Raw genomic sequence first — 14,445 nt, 5'->3', positions numbered from 1 at the left:
TGAAACTGGGCAGCTTGATTTGGTCCCCTCTGCTTGAACATGTATTTTGAATATGTGTCTGCCCCTAGGACATCCATCCGAGAGCAGCTCTATTCCAGGTCAGCTCGAGGGATCTTATACCTTGGTTACATCTTGGATGTCATGTGAACATGACGGTACGGAGGCACATGGCTGACGTGTCCCATCTCACTGCTCAGAGGCTCAGCCGTGGCCAAGAGCCGTGGCAGCCCTTGGAGTGCTTTCCATGCCTGCCAGCACACGGCTTGGCGGTCAGGGCCCTTGACTCACTGGCTTCCTCTGTTTCTCTAATCAACCTTCCTTGCTGAGTCTGGGGGAGCAGCAATCTATGACTGCCTTTAACCACCAGACTCAGTCTCTAAAATCCCAAGGCCACAAAAACCTTCAGGGGACTTTGAACAGGGGAGTAACAACAGAGTATTTGGGGGGAGAATCAAACGGAGGCAGAGACGTGGCTAAGCTTCTGTATTTCCTTCAGCCATTCTGAGCTGATGGAGGAGTTAGCAGGCCAGGCGATCACCCCCTCCCAGATCACCTCCTTCTAGTGGCCACGTGGTGCCTGGAAGTGTGCATGGTGCTCTGGGGCCGGAAGATGAGTATGCTTTGGGCGAGTAACAATTACTCAATGAAACCTTGATAGTCCAGAGATGTCAGCTAGGCAGCTGTTACGATAGTGACAGTAGAAAGAGGCACCTAAACTCTATTAATCTTCCTCCTGTGAGTCATGTGACCAGGGTTGTCACTTAACCTGAGCCTTAGTATCTTTGCCGGTAAGATAGAGATGGTAATTGTACCAGTCTCATAAGTTCCTGTGAAATTTAGTGAGGGAAAAAAAAAAAAAAAAACCCACTCTGGACAGCTCAACCAGTACAGAAAGCTAGGGGGCTACTGGTAATTTCTTTAAGACTCAGTCCCAGTCACCTTACGTCTAATAAGCCTTTCCTGGTTCCCATCCTGGATGGTGCAGTGTTTTCCATGCTCACCGTACCGTATTGTACTGGTCTCTTTCCTCTCTGCCTCTGTCATTAGACTATAAGCTCCTCAAGGACGAGACTGAGTTTTCTATCTCTTTCTAATCATTACCTAGACAGTGCCTGGTATATATGGCAAGTGTGCAGAAGTTTGTCAAATAACCAACAAAAGAGTGCCTACATTGCTTACTACTCCTGTAAGAATGGAAGATGAGTTTAATTTGCCAAAAAAAAAAAAAGGTTGGCGCATAGTGATTCTCTGAATTCTCACAAGCAACTATTTATCAACTCCCTTTAGACTTTTTCCAAAAATCAACATGAACGTTATTGATCATCTCTGCTAGAATTCTCATCTCCTCATTTTTGGAAAATATGGACAGCACGGAGCTTTGCCATGTTCTGTCACCTCTTCAATTCTTTGGGATTTCTCATCAAAGATAAAAAGCAGGATATGTGCTTTCAAAAAAAGATGGAATATGTACATCCTTTAGTGGGTTAGAGACTTGTTACTTGGGGATGAATTTCCCTTGTAATGTTACTTGTCTTCTTTTTCCAGCCTTAAGATGTTTATACTCTCTGGGAAGGATGTACGCGCGGGAAGCTTGATATCTTGCATTCCCTCTGATGTTTATTAACCTTGCTCGGTCTTCCTCGGTCACTTGGCTGAGGTCACTTGACTCTCTGGATTCCTCTAGCTTTGAACACAGCTTTCAAAACCCTCCCGGTTTTAGAATTTTATTAGCCTCAACTCCTCTTGAGGTTTAGCTTTCTTGAAGCGTCTCTTAAATGTAAATGCCATTCTTTTGTAGCGTCCTATACATCCCTTTTGAAAACTCAAATTCACTGGGGAGCACAGTTTTGAGTTGAACTGATCTAAACCCTACAAAAGGCCCAATCACATCCCTGTGAGATGTGATGTGCGGTCCTTGCATCTTAGAACGATTCCCCATCCATCCATATGAAGAAGGAAAATTCCATACCATTCTGTTGGTGAAGTTACTGAACTTCTCAACCAATATCTGCTTGATCATGTCCGGGTCAGAGATAACGATGAACATCTGACGACCAAGATAGTACCTGGGAGGAATAAGAAAATCACTTTAAAATGTGTTGTATTATCTGCCCTCTTCTCCTTTCCAAAAAGAATTCACAGTGGCTTAGAATGAGGGATAAAAGATAAACAGGAGGTAAAGGTGTGGAGAAGATGAGGAAATGCATGGCTAAGCTTGAGGAAGAGCAGAGCTGTGACGATCTAACACCAACTTTCATTCCACAAACATCTATGGAATCCTGCTACACCTACCTGTGAAGAAGCTCAAGAGGTACTTATGACACGAATGAAGAAATGGAGGAGAGGCTTCGCCAGTCAGTGGTGGTGGTGAATTCCCACAGGAAGCTGCGCTTAAGGACGTGTTATGTTTATTAAAGTGCTGGGGCTCAAAAGTGCTGGGGCACAAAAGCATGCGGACCCGGTCACAGCCTCCAAGGGTCTCGCAGTCTGGTGGCAGTGACAGTTGGGTAATCACCATATACTGTGACATCTGGCAAGCATGGGTGACATTGGAGACACACCCAACTCAACCCCTGGAGAAGAGAGAATGAAGTCTTCCTAGAGGTGGTGCTTCCTAAAGTGAGTTCTGAGAGATGAGCGAGAGTTACTCCAGGAAGGTGGGTGGCGAAGGTGAGCGAGGGTGTACCGGGCAGACGCACCCGTTGTGCAGTTATCCAGGGACAAGACTGCTTGGAGGAACTACGTGTGCTTGGCTACCAACTGTATAAAGCAAGCGAGAGTGATGACAAGTGGGCCCACTGCGTAATGCCACGTTTTTAGTACTGTATATGGAATTATATTTTCAGGATGTAATGTGATCACTGGCACATCCAGCTCAGACCAGTAAGGAACAAAGTCACACGACATGAAAGGAGCAAAGTTTACTTTGATTTCTTAGTTACTTAAAACTTCTCATGAGCTAAAAGTGTCTTTAATGTTTTAACTCTTCCCCTTCTCACTAACCAGGGGAAAAAAATATTTGTCTGGCACATGTCAGGCACTCAGAAATATTCATCTGAGGGATCGTATTTCCCAAAACGGTTAGAGAAACCTCTGGGACACAGGAATTCAACAGATGTGGTAGGAGGAAGAATACTAACTAGTTTTTAAAAATTGGTTTTAGCCAAGAAGACCAAAAATAACCCAATAAGGCCATAAACCAATGCTTTTGTAAACTTTATGGGGCGTGTCATGGAATTTTTTGAGAATCTAGTGAAAGCTGTGGATATTCTCCTAAGAAAAATGGACATTCACAGCATTTTCAGATAAAATTTGAGGGGTTCTTGGACCCTTGAAGCCCACTCTAGAGCAATGCTTCTCAAACTTAAAATGTCACCTGGGTTTGAAGAAAGAATGGCTGAAAATGTCTCCAATTTGGCAAAAGGCAAAAACTTACAGATTCAAGAAGCTGAGTGAACCCCGGTAGGAGGAACCCAGAGAAATTCACGCCAAGACACATCATAACTACACTTCTGAAAACTAAAAAATAGAAAAAATCTTGAAAGCAGCCAGAGAAAAAATAACATATTATTTACAGGGAACACCAATGAAAGGAGAGCAGGTTTCTCCTCAGAAACCATGGAGGCCAGAAGGAATTGACACATTTTTCAAATGCTGAAAGAAGAAAACCGTCCACCACAAGTTCTACATCTGGTGAAAATATCCTTCAGGAAAGGTGAGAAAATAACAATATTTTCAGATGAAGGAAAACTAAGATAATTTGTCACAAACAGACTTACCCTTCGAGAGTGGCTAAAGGGGACTTCTCTGGTGGTGCAGTGGTTAAGAATCTGCCTGCCAATGCAGGGGACACAGGTTTGCTGCCCGGTCCGGGAAGATCTCACATGCTGCAGAGCAACTAAGCCTGCGCACCACAACTATTGAGCCCACGCGCCGCAACTACTGAAGCCTGCGCACTTAGAGCCCGTGCTCCGCAACGAGAGAAGCCACCGCCATGAGAAGCCCACACACCGCAACGAAGAGTAGCCCCCGCTCGCCGCAACTAGAGAAAGCCCGCGCGCAGCAACGCAGCAACGAAGCCAATGCAGCCAAAAAGAAAACAACAACAAACTCCGCCCCCCCGCCAAAACCAAAAAGAATGGCTAAAGGAAGTTCTCCAAATAGAAGGAAAATGATAACAGAAGAAATCTTGGAACTTCAGAAAGGAAAGGAAAGAACAATGGAGTGGGTAAACAATTATGTTTCTTAAATTTGATGATTGAAGCAAAAATTATAACACCATCTGATATGGTGTTCAATATATTTAGAGAAAATACTTAAGATAATTATATTTTAAAACTAAGAGGATAAAGGGATCAAAATGAAAATAAGTTTTCCTCACATTACTCAGAGTGGTAAAGCATTGATACCAGTAGATAGTGATAAATTAAGCAGGTACATTTATGTAACCACTAAGAAAATTATGCTATAAAAAGTGATATACAAAAAGATGTTTTGGAATAAGTCATGATAGAATTTTTTAAAAATTTGGCCAATACATTGGCCAAAAATGAACCTCACACCTTATATAAAAAATCAACTCAAAATGGATCACGAGCTTAAATGTAAAACAAAACTTTTAGAAAAATTAGGAGAAACTCTTTGGGATCTAGGACTAGGCAAACAGTTTTTAGACTTGACACCAAAAGTGCAATCCATAAGAGACATAAATCGATAAACTGGATGTCATAAAAAATGCTCTTTGGGGCTTCCCTGGTGGCGCAGTGGTTGAGAGTCTGCCTGCCGATGCAGGGGACACGGGTTCGTGCCCCGGTCCGGGAAGATCCCGCATGCCGCGGAGCAGCTAGGCCCGTGAGCCATGGCCGCTGAGCCTGCGCGTCCGGAGCCTGTGCTCCGCAGCGGGAGAGGCCACAACAGTGAGAGGCCCGCGTACCGCAAAAAAAAAAAAAAAAAATGCTCTTTGAAACCTGCTAGGAAGATGAAAAGACAGTCAACAGATTGGAATAAAATATTTGCTAACCATACATCTGACAAAGGACTCACATCTAGAATATATGAAGAACTTTCAAAACTCGACAGTTAAAAAACAAAAAATCCAGTTAAAAAATGGGCAAAAGACATGAACAAACATTTCACTGAAAAGGATACATGGATGCCAAGTAAGCACATGAAAAGATGTTCAACATCATTCGGCCATTAAAGAAATGCAAATTAAAACCACAATGAGAGCTCACTATACACCTCTCAAAATGGCTAAAACTTTTTAAAAATAGCATTAAATGCTAATGAGCATGTGGAGAAACTGAATCATTCATACATTGCTGACACGAACATAAAACATTACAGTCACTTTGGAAAATGGTTTCGCAGTTGCTTGTAAAACTAAACACGTATTTACCATATGACCCAGCGATAGTGCCCTTGGGCATTTGTCCTAGAGGAATAAAAACTTCTGTTCTCATAAAACATGCACATGAACATTCATAGCACCTTTATTAGTAATAAACAAAAACTGAAAACAGCTCAAATGTTCTTCAGCTGGTGATGGTAAAACAAACTGTGATACATCCATACGATGGAATACTATGTAGCAATTAAAAAAAACTCAAGCTATTGAAGCATGCAATGATTTGGATAGATCTCAAGGGAATTATGTGTGTGAAAAAAGCCAGTCTAGAAAGGTTGCATATTATATGATTTCATTTATATAACATTTTTGAAATAACAAAATTATAGAGATTGGGAAGACATTAGTAGGTTCCAAAGGATAGGGATGTGTGTGTGTGTGTGTGTGTGTGTGTGTGTGTGTGTGTGTGTGTGTGTGTGGTGTGTGTGATGGGGTGGTGTGGCTATAAAAGGTAAAACTAGAGAGCCTTGTGGTGATGGAACAGATTTGTATCTTAGCTGTGTGGTAGCGGTTACACAAACCTACACGTGATAAAACTGCATAGAACTCTACACACACACACAGACACACACATACACAAGTGCATGTAAATCTGATAAAATCTGAATAGGTATTATGGTTTGTACCAATGTCAATTTCCTGGTTTTGATAATGTACTATAGTTATGCAAGAGGTTACCATTGGGGGCAACTGGGTAAATGGTACACAGGATCTCTTTGTACTTTCTTTGCAACTTCCTGTAAATCTATAATTATCTCAAAATTTTTAAATGGTTATTTTTTTAAGATTGATTTATTATTTATTTATTTTATTTATTTTTGGCTGCGTCGGGTCTTAGTTGCGGCACACAGTATCTTTCATTGTAGCGCACGGGCTTCTCTCTAGTTGTGGCGTGTGGGTCTTCTCTAGTTGTGGCACACAGGCTCCAGGGCACGGGGCTCTGTAGTTTGTGGCACGCGGGCTCTCTCGTTGAGGTGCGCGGGCTCAGTAGTTGTGGCCCACAGGCTTAGTTGCCCTGCAGCACGTGGGATCTTAGTTCCCTGACCAGGGATCCAACCCGCGTCCCCTGCATTGTAAAGCATATTCTTTACCACTGGACCACCAGGGAAGCCCCCCAAATTTAAAATGTATAAAAGTCACCTGGGAGCTTACTAAACTATAGAGTCACAGCTGTGCTCCTCACTGGAGCAGATATAGTAGGCCTGGGAGGAGCCTAGGGATCTGCATTTTAACAGGCTCTCCAGATTCTGATGCAAGATGACTACTCCCACATTTCAAGAAACACTGTCCTAGGGCAGTTGTTTTCAGCCTCAGCGACTGATCAAAAACACCTGCCAAGCATTCAGAAAATAATGATGTCTGGACCTAGCCAGACCTACCTGACCAGAATCTCTGGGGTGGGACCGAGCCCCCTCTAAATTTAATAAGCTCTCCAGGAGATTCTGATTGATTGACAGTAACCAGACTGGGGGACCCACAAACCCCATGTTAAAAACCCTGCTTTATATTTAACTCAAATTCACACCCATTCTCATTTCCTTAAATTCTTAGATCTAAAAGGAAACATTTACATTGGGATGCACACATACTTTGGTAATATATTTGTACTGATTTAGTTATTACCAAGAAAATTTTTTTTGTTTTTCAAAAAGAACAAAATAATACTTCTACATTCAAATGCAAGTTGTCCTTCCAAGTAGGCACCTTGGGAGTCTTTGTGTTTTTTTCTAGTAATATTGCTAATGCTAAAAACAATTTTGTCACAATTTCTTTAGAATTGCTTCAGAGCTGGTTTATGAACCTCCTGAGAAAACTGGCCCCATTTTACATGTAAATTGTGTCATCTTGTGAATTTATATTTACACAAATACTCTTCTGCAATTTGAGGAGCTCCTGGAAAGATCTTGAACAGAGAAACATGTAAATGAAGTTTGTTTTTCCTTTTGGGTGCCTGGACGGCTCCACTGTTTTTGTCTGCCCAGCCCTCCTTGAAGAAGCACCCTCTCCCATTCCATGCAGTGCTGGAGGAGCTGTCGATGATAGCACCCTGTCCCTCTGGTCACAGGGATGGACTCAACATCCAGGCATGGCCAATCATGGTATCTCATCTCCTTGGCAACGGTGACTGGTCCACAGGGTGGACACACATGACTGGGTCAGGGCCAGTCAGAATCCTTCACTGGATGTATATACATGGAAACTGCATGAGGAAAGCTCTGTTTTTTCTCCTGGAGATGCTAAACCAGGAATATATGAATCCAGAGCTGTTGGTGGCCATCTTTTACCACATGGTGAGAACTGCCTGCAGAAAGCTTTAACAGGGACAAGCAAAAAATTAAGACAAACATGGAGAATGTCAAGGACGTACAAATTCCAGGTCAAGGTCTGCTTCCTGTAGTCTTCCTTGCATCCTCCAAGCTTAAGTTAGCTTGTGCTTTTAAGTTCGTTTGAGCTGAGTTTCTATCATTTGTAATCCAGAAATCCTAACTAATACGGTACCCCTTTTCCTTCTCAACCTTCTGGAATACCTATGCCATTCTGCCTCTCAAAACGTTACTTCCCCACGAGGGTCTGATCTCAGTTTCATACGCTGGTGTGAATGTATGGCCGCGTCTTACTGCCTCCTGGGGTGGGTTGGGATACTGCAAAGGCACATGGGCTAGGGCCTGGGAGTCAGGATCCAGGATCATCCAGCTCTGGTACTCAGTCAGACAACCGTCGTCGGCAGACTCTGGAAATGCCCTGCGTTTCAGCTTCCTCGCCTCTGAAATATGGGAGTAGACCTAGGCAATCTCCGCAGTTTGCTCTATCTTTAAATCCTCTAATTCTTATGAATTAAAAAGGACATTGAATTATGGTCTTTGAATTTTAAGTCTACTCTCTATAGGGCGTGAAAGAACATCCTGTATCAGTGAAGTATTTGAATGGCTTGAGGACCCTTCTCAGAACCTTTGGGGAAACCACGATCGTTAGTGTTTATTGAGTGCTTACTACCTACCAGGCCTTGTTCTAAGTGTCCTGGCCTGTAGGATCTCATTGAATCCTCATAGAAAATGGATGGGGTAGTTATCATACCCACTTATCAGAATAAGAAGCTGAGAATTAGAGACATTAAGAAGTTGCCCAAGACAGGAATTTGATCCCAGTCTGACGGCTGCCAAAGCGTGGGCCCCTGGCCGCGACCTTGCCACCCATCTGCACCAGAGACACGCTTCCCCGGGCCAGCCTCAGTGGAACAGCCCCAGCGCTGAGGAGGTGTGCAAGCAGCCAGGCTTCCAGCTGCGCAGACTGTGTCTTTTAAAGGTGGAAATTCAGAGCAGCTTCTGGTTTAAATAACCCCAGCCCAATCGTGAAGGTAACTTCTTGCTTCCCGCTAATTTAAATGTATGTATAGTCACTTTGGGGGGCAAAAAGTTCTTAGCCAGTTATGCATTGATACTTATGTAGGTACATAAGCATGTCCTTACTCAACTCTGAAGCACCTGGTGGAAGAGAAGATTTAGGCAAATCAGTGAAGTATTGTGCAGACAAAAACAACACTTGTTTGACTTGTTTAATTAGCCGTTTTCTTTTTTTTTTTTTAAACTGGCCAGTTTGACCAAACTAGTTCACAGCTGCCTTCTGGGACTCGAGGTTGGTGCACTGCTGCCCTTAGTCTGTGCGCTGCCTGGCCCTGTTCCGGAAGGCCTGCCCCCTCAGGGGTGGCCGAGCTCTAAAGGCTGGGGATCAGGAGGTACCTACAGGCACCAGCACGAAAGGATGTCCAAGTCACACAGCTGAATGGAAAAGCACATTGTGAAACAGTACATACAGTTGTGGAAATAAATAATAGCCTATCCGACAGTTCATTCAACAAGCGTTTATTGAGCACATACTCTGTGTCAGGCAATAGGCTCAGGCGATATCTCTGGAAGAACTCTAGAGTAAGATATATTAGCTAACTGTGCGTATATCTGGATCAGGAAATCGTGGCGGACTTCTACTTTTCACGTGCATCTCTTTAATGTTCCAGTGGTTTACAATGAGTGCTTTTGTGATAAGAAAAGGAAAGAAAAAAGACTTTTGTCATTGGATCGGCCCCACTGAGTCTTTCAGGAGTCGAGGTGGGTGTTGGCAGTGGTGCAGCTGCTAGGACTTGGGTTCAAGGCCCTGCCCTGTGATTTAACAGCTGTGTCACCTTGAGCGAACCACAACCTTCCTGAGCCAATTTCCTTGACGAAAGAGGCTGTTATGAGGGTCAGATGAGAAACATGAGAATGCACTGTCCACAGTAGGGTTTTAGGCAAATGCCGGTCATGAGGTCATGATAACCTCCCCGTGAGGAGTGAAGGCCCCTGTTCCCGGGGAGGGGGGCTGCACCCGGCTGGTGCCACTTTGTAGGGGATGAAGAAGCTGCGTGAGAAGTGCCCCCAGGAGATCGGGTGACATGCCGCTCCTTTCCCTCGCTTTAGCAGAAGCAATCTGAACGTGCTTCCAGAGACTTCTGCTTTCCAGGTAGGGGCTGAAGGATTGATGAGGGTCTCTAGCAACTCTGACAGCTGCTACACAGCGAGCAACTGATGAATCCTTGCCTCGGTGACAGGGCTGTGTCCCAGCAGGTGGAGGATGCTAATAGGGTAACTGCTGTCCTGCCCTTAAGCCTGACCTCTGGCTTGGACTGTAGACACAGAAGTGGTGGGCAGCTCAGCGGGGAAGGGTGAGCGTTGACTGCTGGTGATCATGGGGTGAGCGTCAGAGACTCTCAACCTCCAAAACGTTCAGAGGGAGCTAAGCAGGCGTTCAGTGCTGGGAGCGCCGGGCGTCTGGCTTTCACAGGAGCGGGCCCTCGGCTGGGCGGCACTCAGTGCTGCCGCGAGAGCACGGTCCCCGCAGTCCTGCGGGTCTGTCCCTGCCCGGCTCGGTGGAGCACGCTGCCCTTTCTCATTAGCCACCTGATCTGTCATTAGACCAAGGCAGTCTTGAGTTAGCCAAGAGGCGGAGCCCATTCAAGCTGCCAGGGACACTTTTCTGGAGGAGCCAGTGACAGTCATAGGTGTGCATTTCCTGCCCAGCGAAGCCTCAGGGCGCTCATGCCTGGGGACTGACCCTGACCTCACAGAGCCCTGCAGAGCCTGATGGACTGAGTCAGCCCTTCGCCTCTCTGCGGTACCCGGGGCCTGGTCGGCTCCCTTTTCCTGCCCTCAGATACTGGTGGAGTCTCTGGTCCTTCACTTCCTGGATGGACTTTCTCAGATTTATGCCTCCATCACTCTGGCTGGTTTTCCTGACCTGCTGCTTGTCTACACGTGGGCCCTGACTCAGTTACAGAGGGCTTTGCAAAATGCGAGTCTGATTGCATCACTTCTTACTTCACACCCTTCAGCGGTTTGTCTCCATCAAGGCCTCTGGGAGTCTTTAGCACGTTGTATCACTGCAACGTCCTTCACAACCCAGCCCCCGCCTTGCTTTTTGGCCTCATCCCTCCCTATTTCTCACCACCCCAAAGCCGGTACTGATGATCAACCTGACTTACTGAAACTCTCCATCACCTCTCCCATCCATGGGGGCCTTTGCACATGCTGTTCCCCTGCCTCCCTGGAACAGCCCTCCTTCTTTTTATCTTGCCAGGTTAACTCCTACTGCAACAGTGAGAGGCCCACGTACCAAAAAAAAAAAAAAAAAAGTCCAACTTCTTGACTGTAACAAGCAGCCCTGCAGGACCTCTCTCCCTGTCCCACTCCTCTTCCACCAAGGTTTCCAAACCTTCTCAATTCATGGTACCCTTAGTGACTCAGTAACTTTTCATGGCCCCTGCAAGGCCCAAAGAAGTACCCAACAGTCTCATTTTTAAGCAGTTATGCCCAAACAACTTAATAAATATTCATGTTGTAACAACGTAGTAGACATTTGAAAAAAGAATGCGCATACATTGAAAGTAGTTCTCACCATGACCAACAGATGTCGCTGTGTTCCCCGTGATATCCCAGGAAGCCCCTGTGAAGTCCCTATGGCACCTTTGGGGGCCTTAGTGCACAGTTTGGGAACTACAGCCATACAGTGTTGCTGTGAAACAGTTATCTGTGGTTCCCCACACTTGCACTATTTCTCTATGGTTCCATTTGAAGTCCTGGTCTCCATCTTGTCTGGAAAACCTTTCTGACAGTCGGGTCACCTGTCCCTTCTTCCGCGGACTCTTCTCAGACCCTTTGCTTCCCGCAGTTCCCATAGTACCTTGTCGATTCCTCTATTGATTATTCCTCTATTATTATTGTTATTTCTTAACAGGCTCCTTACTACTCTGTGAGTTCTTTGAGGATAAAGCACTATCTTATTTTTCCTTTCATCCCCAAGAAGCTGGCAGAGTGCCTCGTACCAATGAGTAAATGGGAAGATGATTCTGTGACTGCCTTTCTAGTTCTGAGAAATCACTTCTTGTCCTCCTGGTTTCCCAATTCCTGCCACTGGCAGATCTGAAGCCAGACTTGAACCTTGTTTCTCTTTGCTCATCTTTATCTTGCATTCCCAAAGTCACTGGTCTCTGTCCCTTCTGAAATGTGTGGGCCACTCTTTCTCCTTCTCTTCTACCAACTGACGGGGGCATCACCTGCACGCCTGCCCTACTGGCTTCTTCACCTGGGCGCCTACCTTGGTGGCTGTCTTAGGTCTGCCTATGCATGGAGTCACCGTTGGGAGCTGGGCCTCCATTGCAACCCAAGGGCTCTGCCAAAGATCTCGTTTGAACCAAAGTTTCCATGATGTGGTGGACCGAGTTGTGCTACTCAGATCCCACTCCCGCAGAGACTGTGGTCGGCAGAGAGCCTCCAGCTTCCCTCCAGGGTCACCTAACGGCAACCGGTCGATCCATCCGTGTCTCCATTTCCAGCTGTCAACTTCCCCGCCTCCCACCATTCCCACCCCAAAGTCCTTCTCCAACTGTTCTTACTGGGTAGACCGTTCTCTCTTCCTCTTCATCTCCCCGTTATTCAAGTCTGTGCTCGACTACTTCCTCCTCCTGGAAGGCTTCTCTGCCTTCACTGGCCCATGATTCTGCCCAGTTTGTGGCTTCAGGTTGTCTGCTCGACATGGCGTATTCAGTCACTCATTACCTGGCATTCTTGTGCAACGTGGACCAGGTCTGTGTTTTTCTTCTAGATTAGATGCCAGATTTCTTCAGGAAAAGAGACATGAGTGATACTTTTGGGGAAAGGGCGGGGCGGTATCTCCCACCACCATCAGCTCAGTGTTATACACACAGCGGAGGTCAAAATAGCTGTTGAGTGGACGATGTCTGGTGTGAGGCCCGCAGCGAGTTCTCCCAGATGTGGGGGAACCGTCTCGTCTGTCTTTGTGCCATTGGAAGACATAGACGCAGACTGAAGTGAGTGTGGGAGAGGTCATAAAGAGGGGGAGGAGTGCACAGCCCTCCCAGGAGGAGTGGGGACCTGATGGTAGAACGAGCTTTGCATTTGGGGTTAGAACTGGGTGACTTGGGGCAAGTCCCTTGAGTCTCGGGGTCACGGTCTCTACACCCGGTGGACTTCCGAGGTGTTGGGTAGGAAACAGGTCTCAGCGCTCTTCTTTAAGGACCTTCTAGGCTACTGCTGGGGGTGTGCTTGCTTGGTCCCTGGGTGGGTTTCTAAGTAGTGAGAACAGGGGATTAATGAGGACTTGGGTCTGAGTTCACATAAGCCGGCCTGGAGGAGCTTTTTCATCCACAAGACGAAGGGCCCTTCCAGCCCTGCCGTGGCCACCTCAAGCTCCAGGCAAGCTCTCTCCCAAACAGAGCTATGGCTAAACGAGGGAACTGGGCAGCAAGGGGGAAAATTATCTGAGACGAACCTATAATGATAAACCTCTCTACTCTAGTGGATATACCTGCCCATTTAATTTATTCAGTTAATAAAACTTATTCCTCAGAGGGGGACAGGCAGAGGTAAGCTACAAACCAATCTGCCTGCATGAGTATGGATATATATGTATATCTCATAACAATAAAAAAAGAGTAATTAAGAGATGTATTGAAGTGTATAGAAATCCTGAAGGACACTGACGATTCCAGTTCAAGTTACTGTCCTTGGCGCAAATGGAATTCAATAGGGAACAGATAAATAAAAAGAAAGAAAACACAAATTCAGAACAGATGTTAGGCAAGCAATTTTTTTCACAGTAAGAATCATAAACATGAAGAACTTTGCCTATAAGGCAAAATTGTTCATGCAAACAGCATCAAGCTACTAAATAAATAGTCAGATGGCACTGCAGGGACGGAGAAACATTAAAATAGTCATTTGGCTGTCCCAGAATATTTGTGCCCACATGGTTATGCCCAGGCATGTAGATTCTCAGGCATCAGAGAGAGCTCTGTGTGTGTGTATACGTGTGCGTGTGCGTGCGTGTGTCCTATCACGTAGAATATGTGCAGGACATATATTTGTGTGAGAGTACGTAGCAAAATCTCCCCTCCCCCAATGATATGTGGACTCCGAATATGAACTGAGGGGCTTGGCAAAAGCTAGAATCAGTTCTGAAAAGACACTGTGACCAGGAACCCCAGGCCGTCAGAGGAATGTGCTGTCCTGGGCTAGGTATAAGTAGAAAGCCCAGATGTGGAGCTCTCGAGAAAGGAGAATTTAATGGCCAAAAAATTTTAGACGCAGTTGGAGAGAAACAAGAGGCGGGGGGACAATTAAAGCACAGATCATAGTATTTTAGAAATAGAAGGAAGCTTCAAGATGATCATTCTAGCCCAATGCCCCCATTCCATAGCTAGGAAAATAGAGATCCAAAGAGGTGAGATGCCTGGGTGGGCAGTGCCTGGACACAGGCCATCTGCCTAGAGTAGCCCCGTAGCCAGGAGGAGGCATGAAAGGCCAGAGAAATGCCTCCCCAATTTTTCTGAGTACCCACGTACAGGAACCGGGGAAGTTCACCCCAGAGCTGGCTAGGGACGGGCTCCTGCTGTGAGCACTGCCCCGGGATGGCAGGTGGCTGCAAGAGGGCCTTTCAGAGCCCGCCCTGGTGGGCTGAGGCATCATGGCCAGGATCCCTGCTCCCTGGGC

At 45.9% G+C, this 14,445-nt stretch overlaps 1 protein-coding gene across 2 annotated transcripts in view; it reads right to left on the bottom strand.

The window, feature by feature from the left end:
• Window positions 1-14,445, bottom strand: part of TBXAS1 (thromboxane A synthase 1) — a gene marked incomplete at its 5' end in the record, with an annotated part of 149,540 nt that overhangs the window by 80,585 nt on the left and 54,510 nt on the right. For both annotated transcript variants that reach the window (XM_082846987.1, XM_082846988.1), the window contains one exon: window positions 1,970-2,066. In XM_082846987.1, the coding sequence (XP_082703113.1) occupies window positions 1,970-2,066 (97 nt within the window). The remainder of the gene's footprint in view (window positions 1-1,969; window positions 2,067-14,445) is intronic.

The sequence above is a fragment of the Leucopleurus acutus genome, assembly GCF_964270905.1.
Source record: "Leucopleurus acutus genome assembly, chromosome: 9".
Classification (NCBI taxonomy): domain Eukaryota; kingdom Metazoa; phylum Chordata; class Mammalia; order Artiodactyla; family Delphinidae; genus Leucopleurus; species Leucopleurus acutus.
The sequence above is the reverse complement of the archived record's forward strand: the minus strand, read 5'-3'. Positions and strand labels throughout refer to the sequence as shown.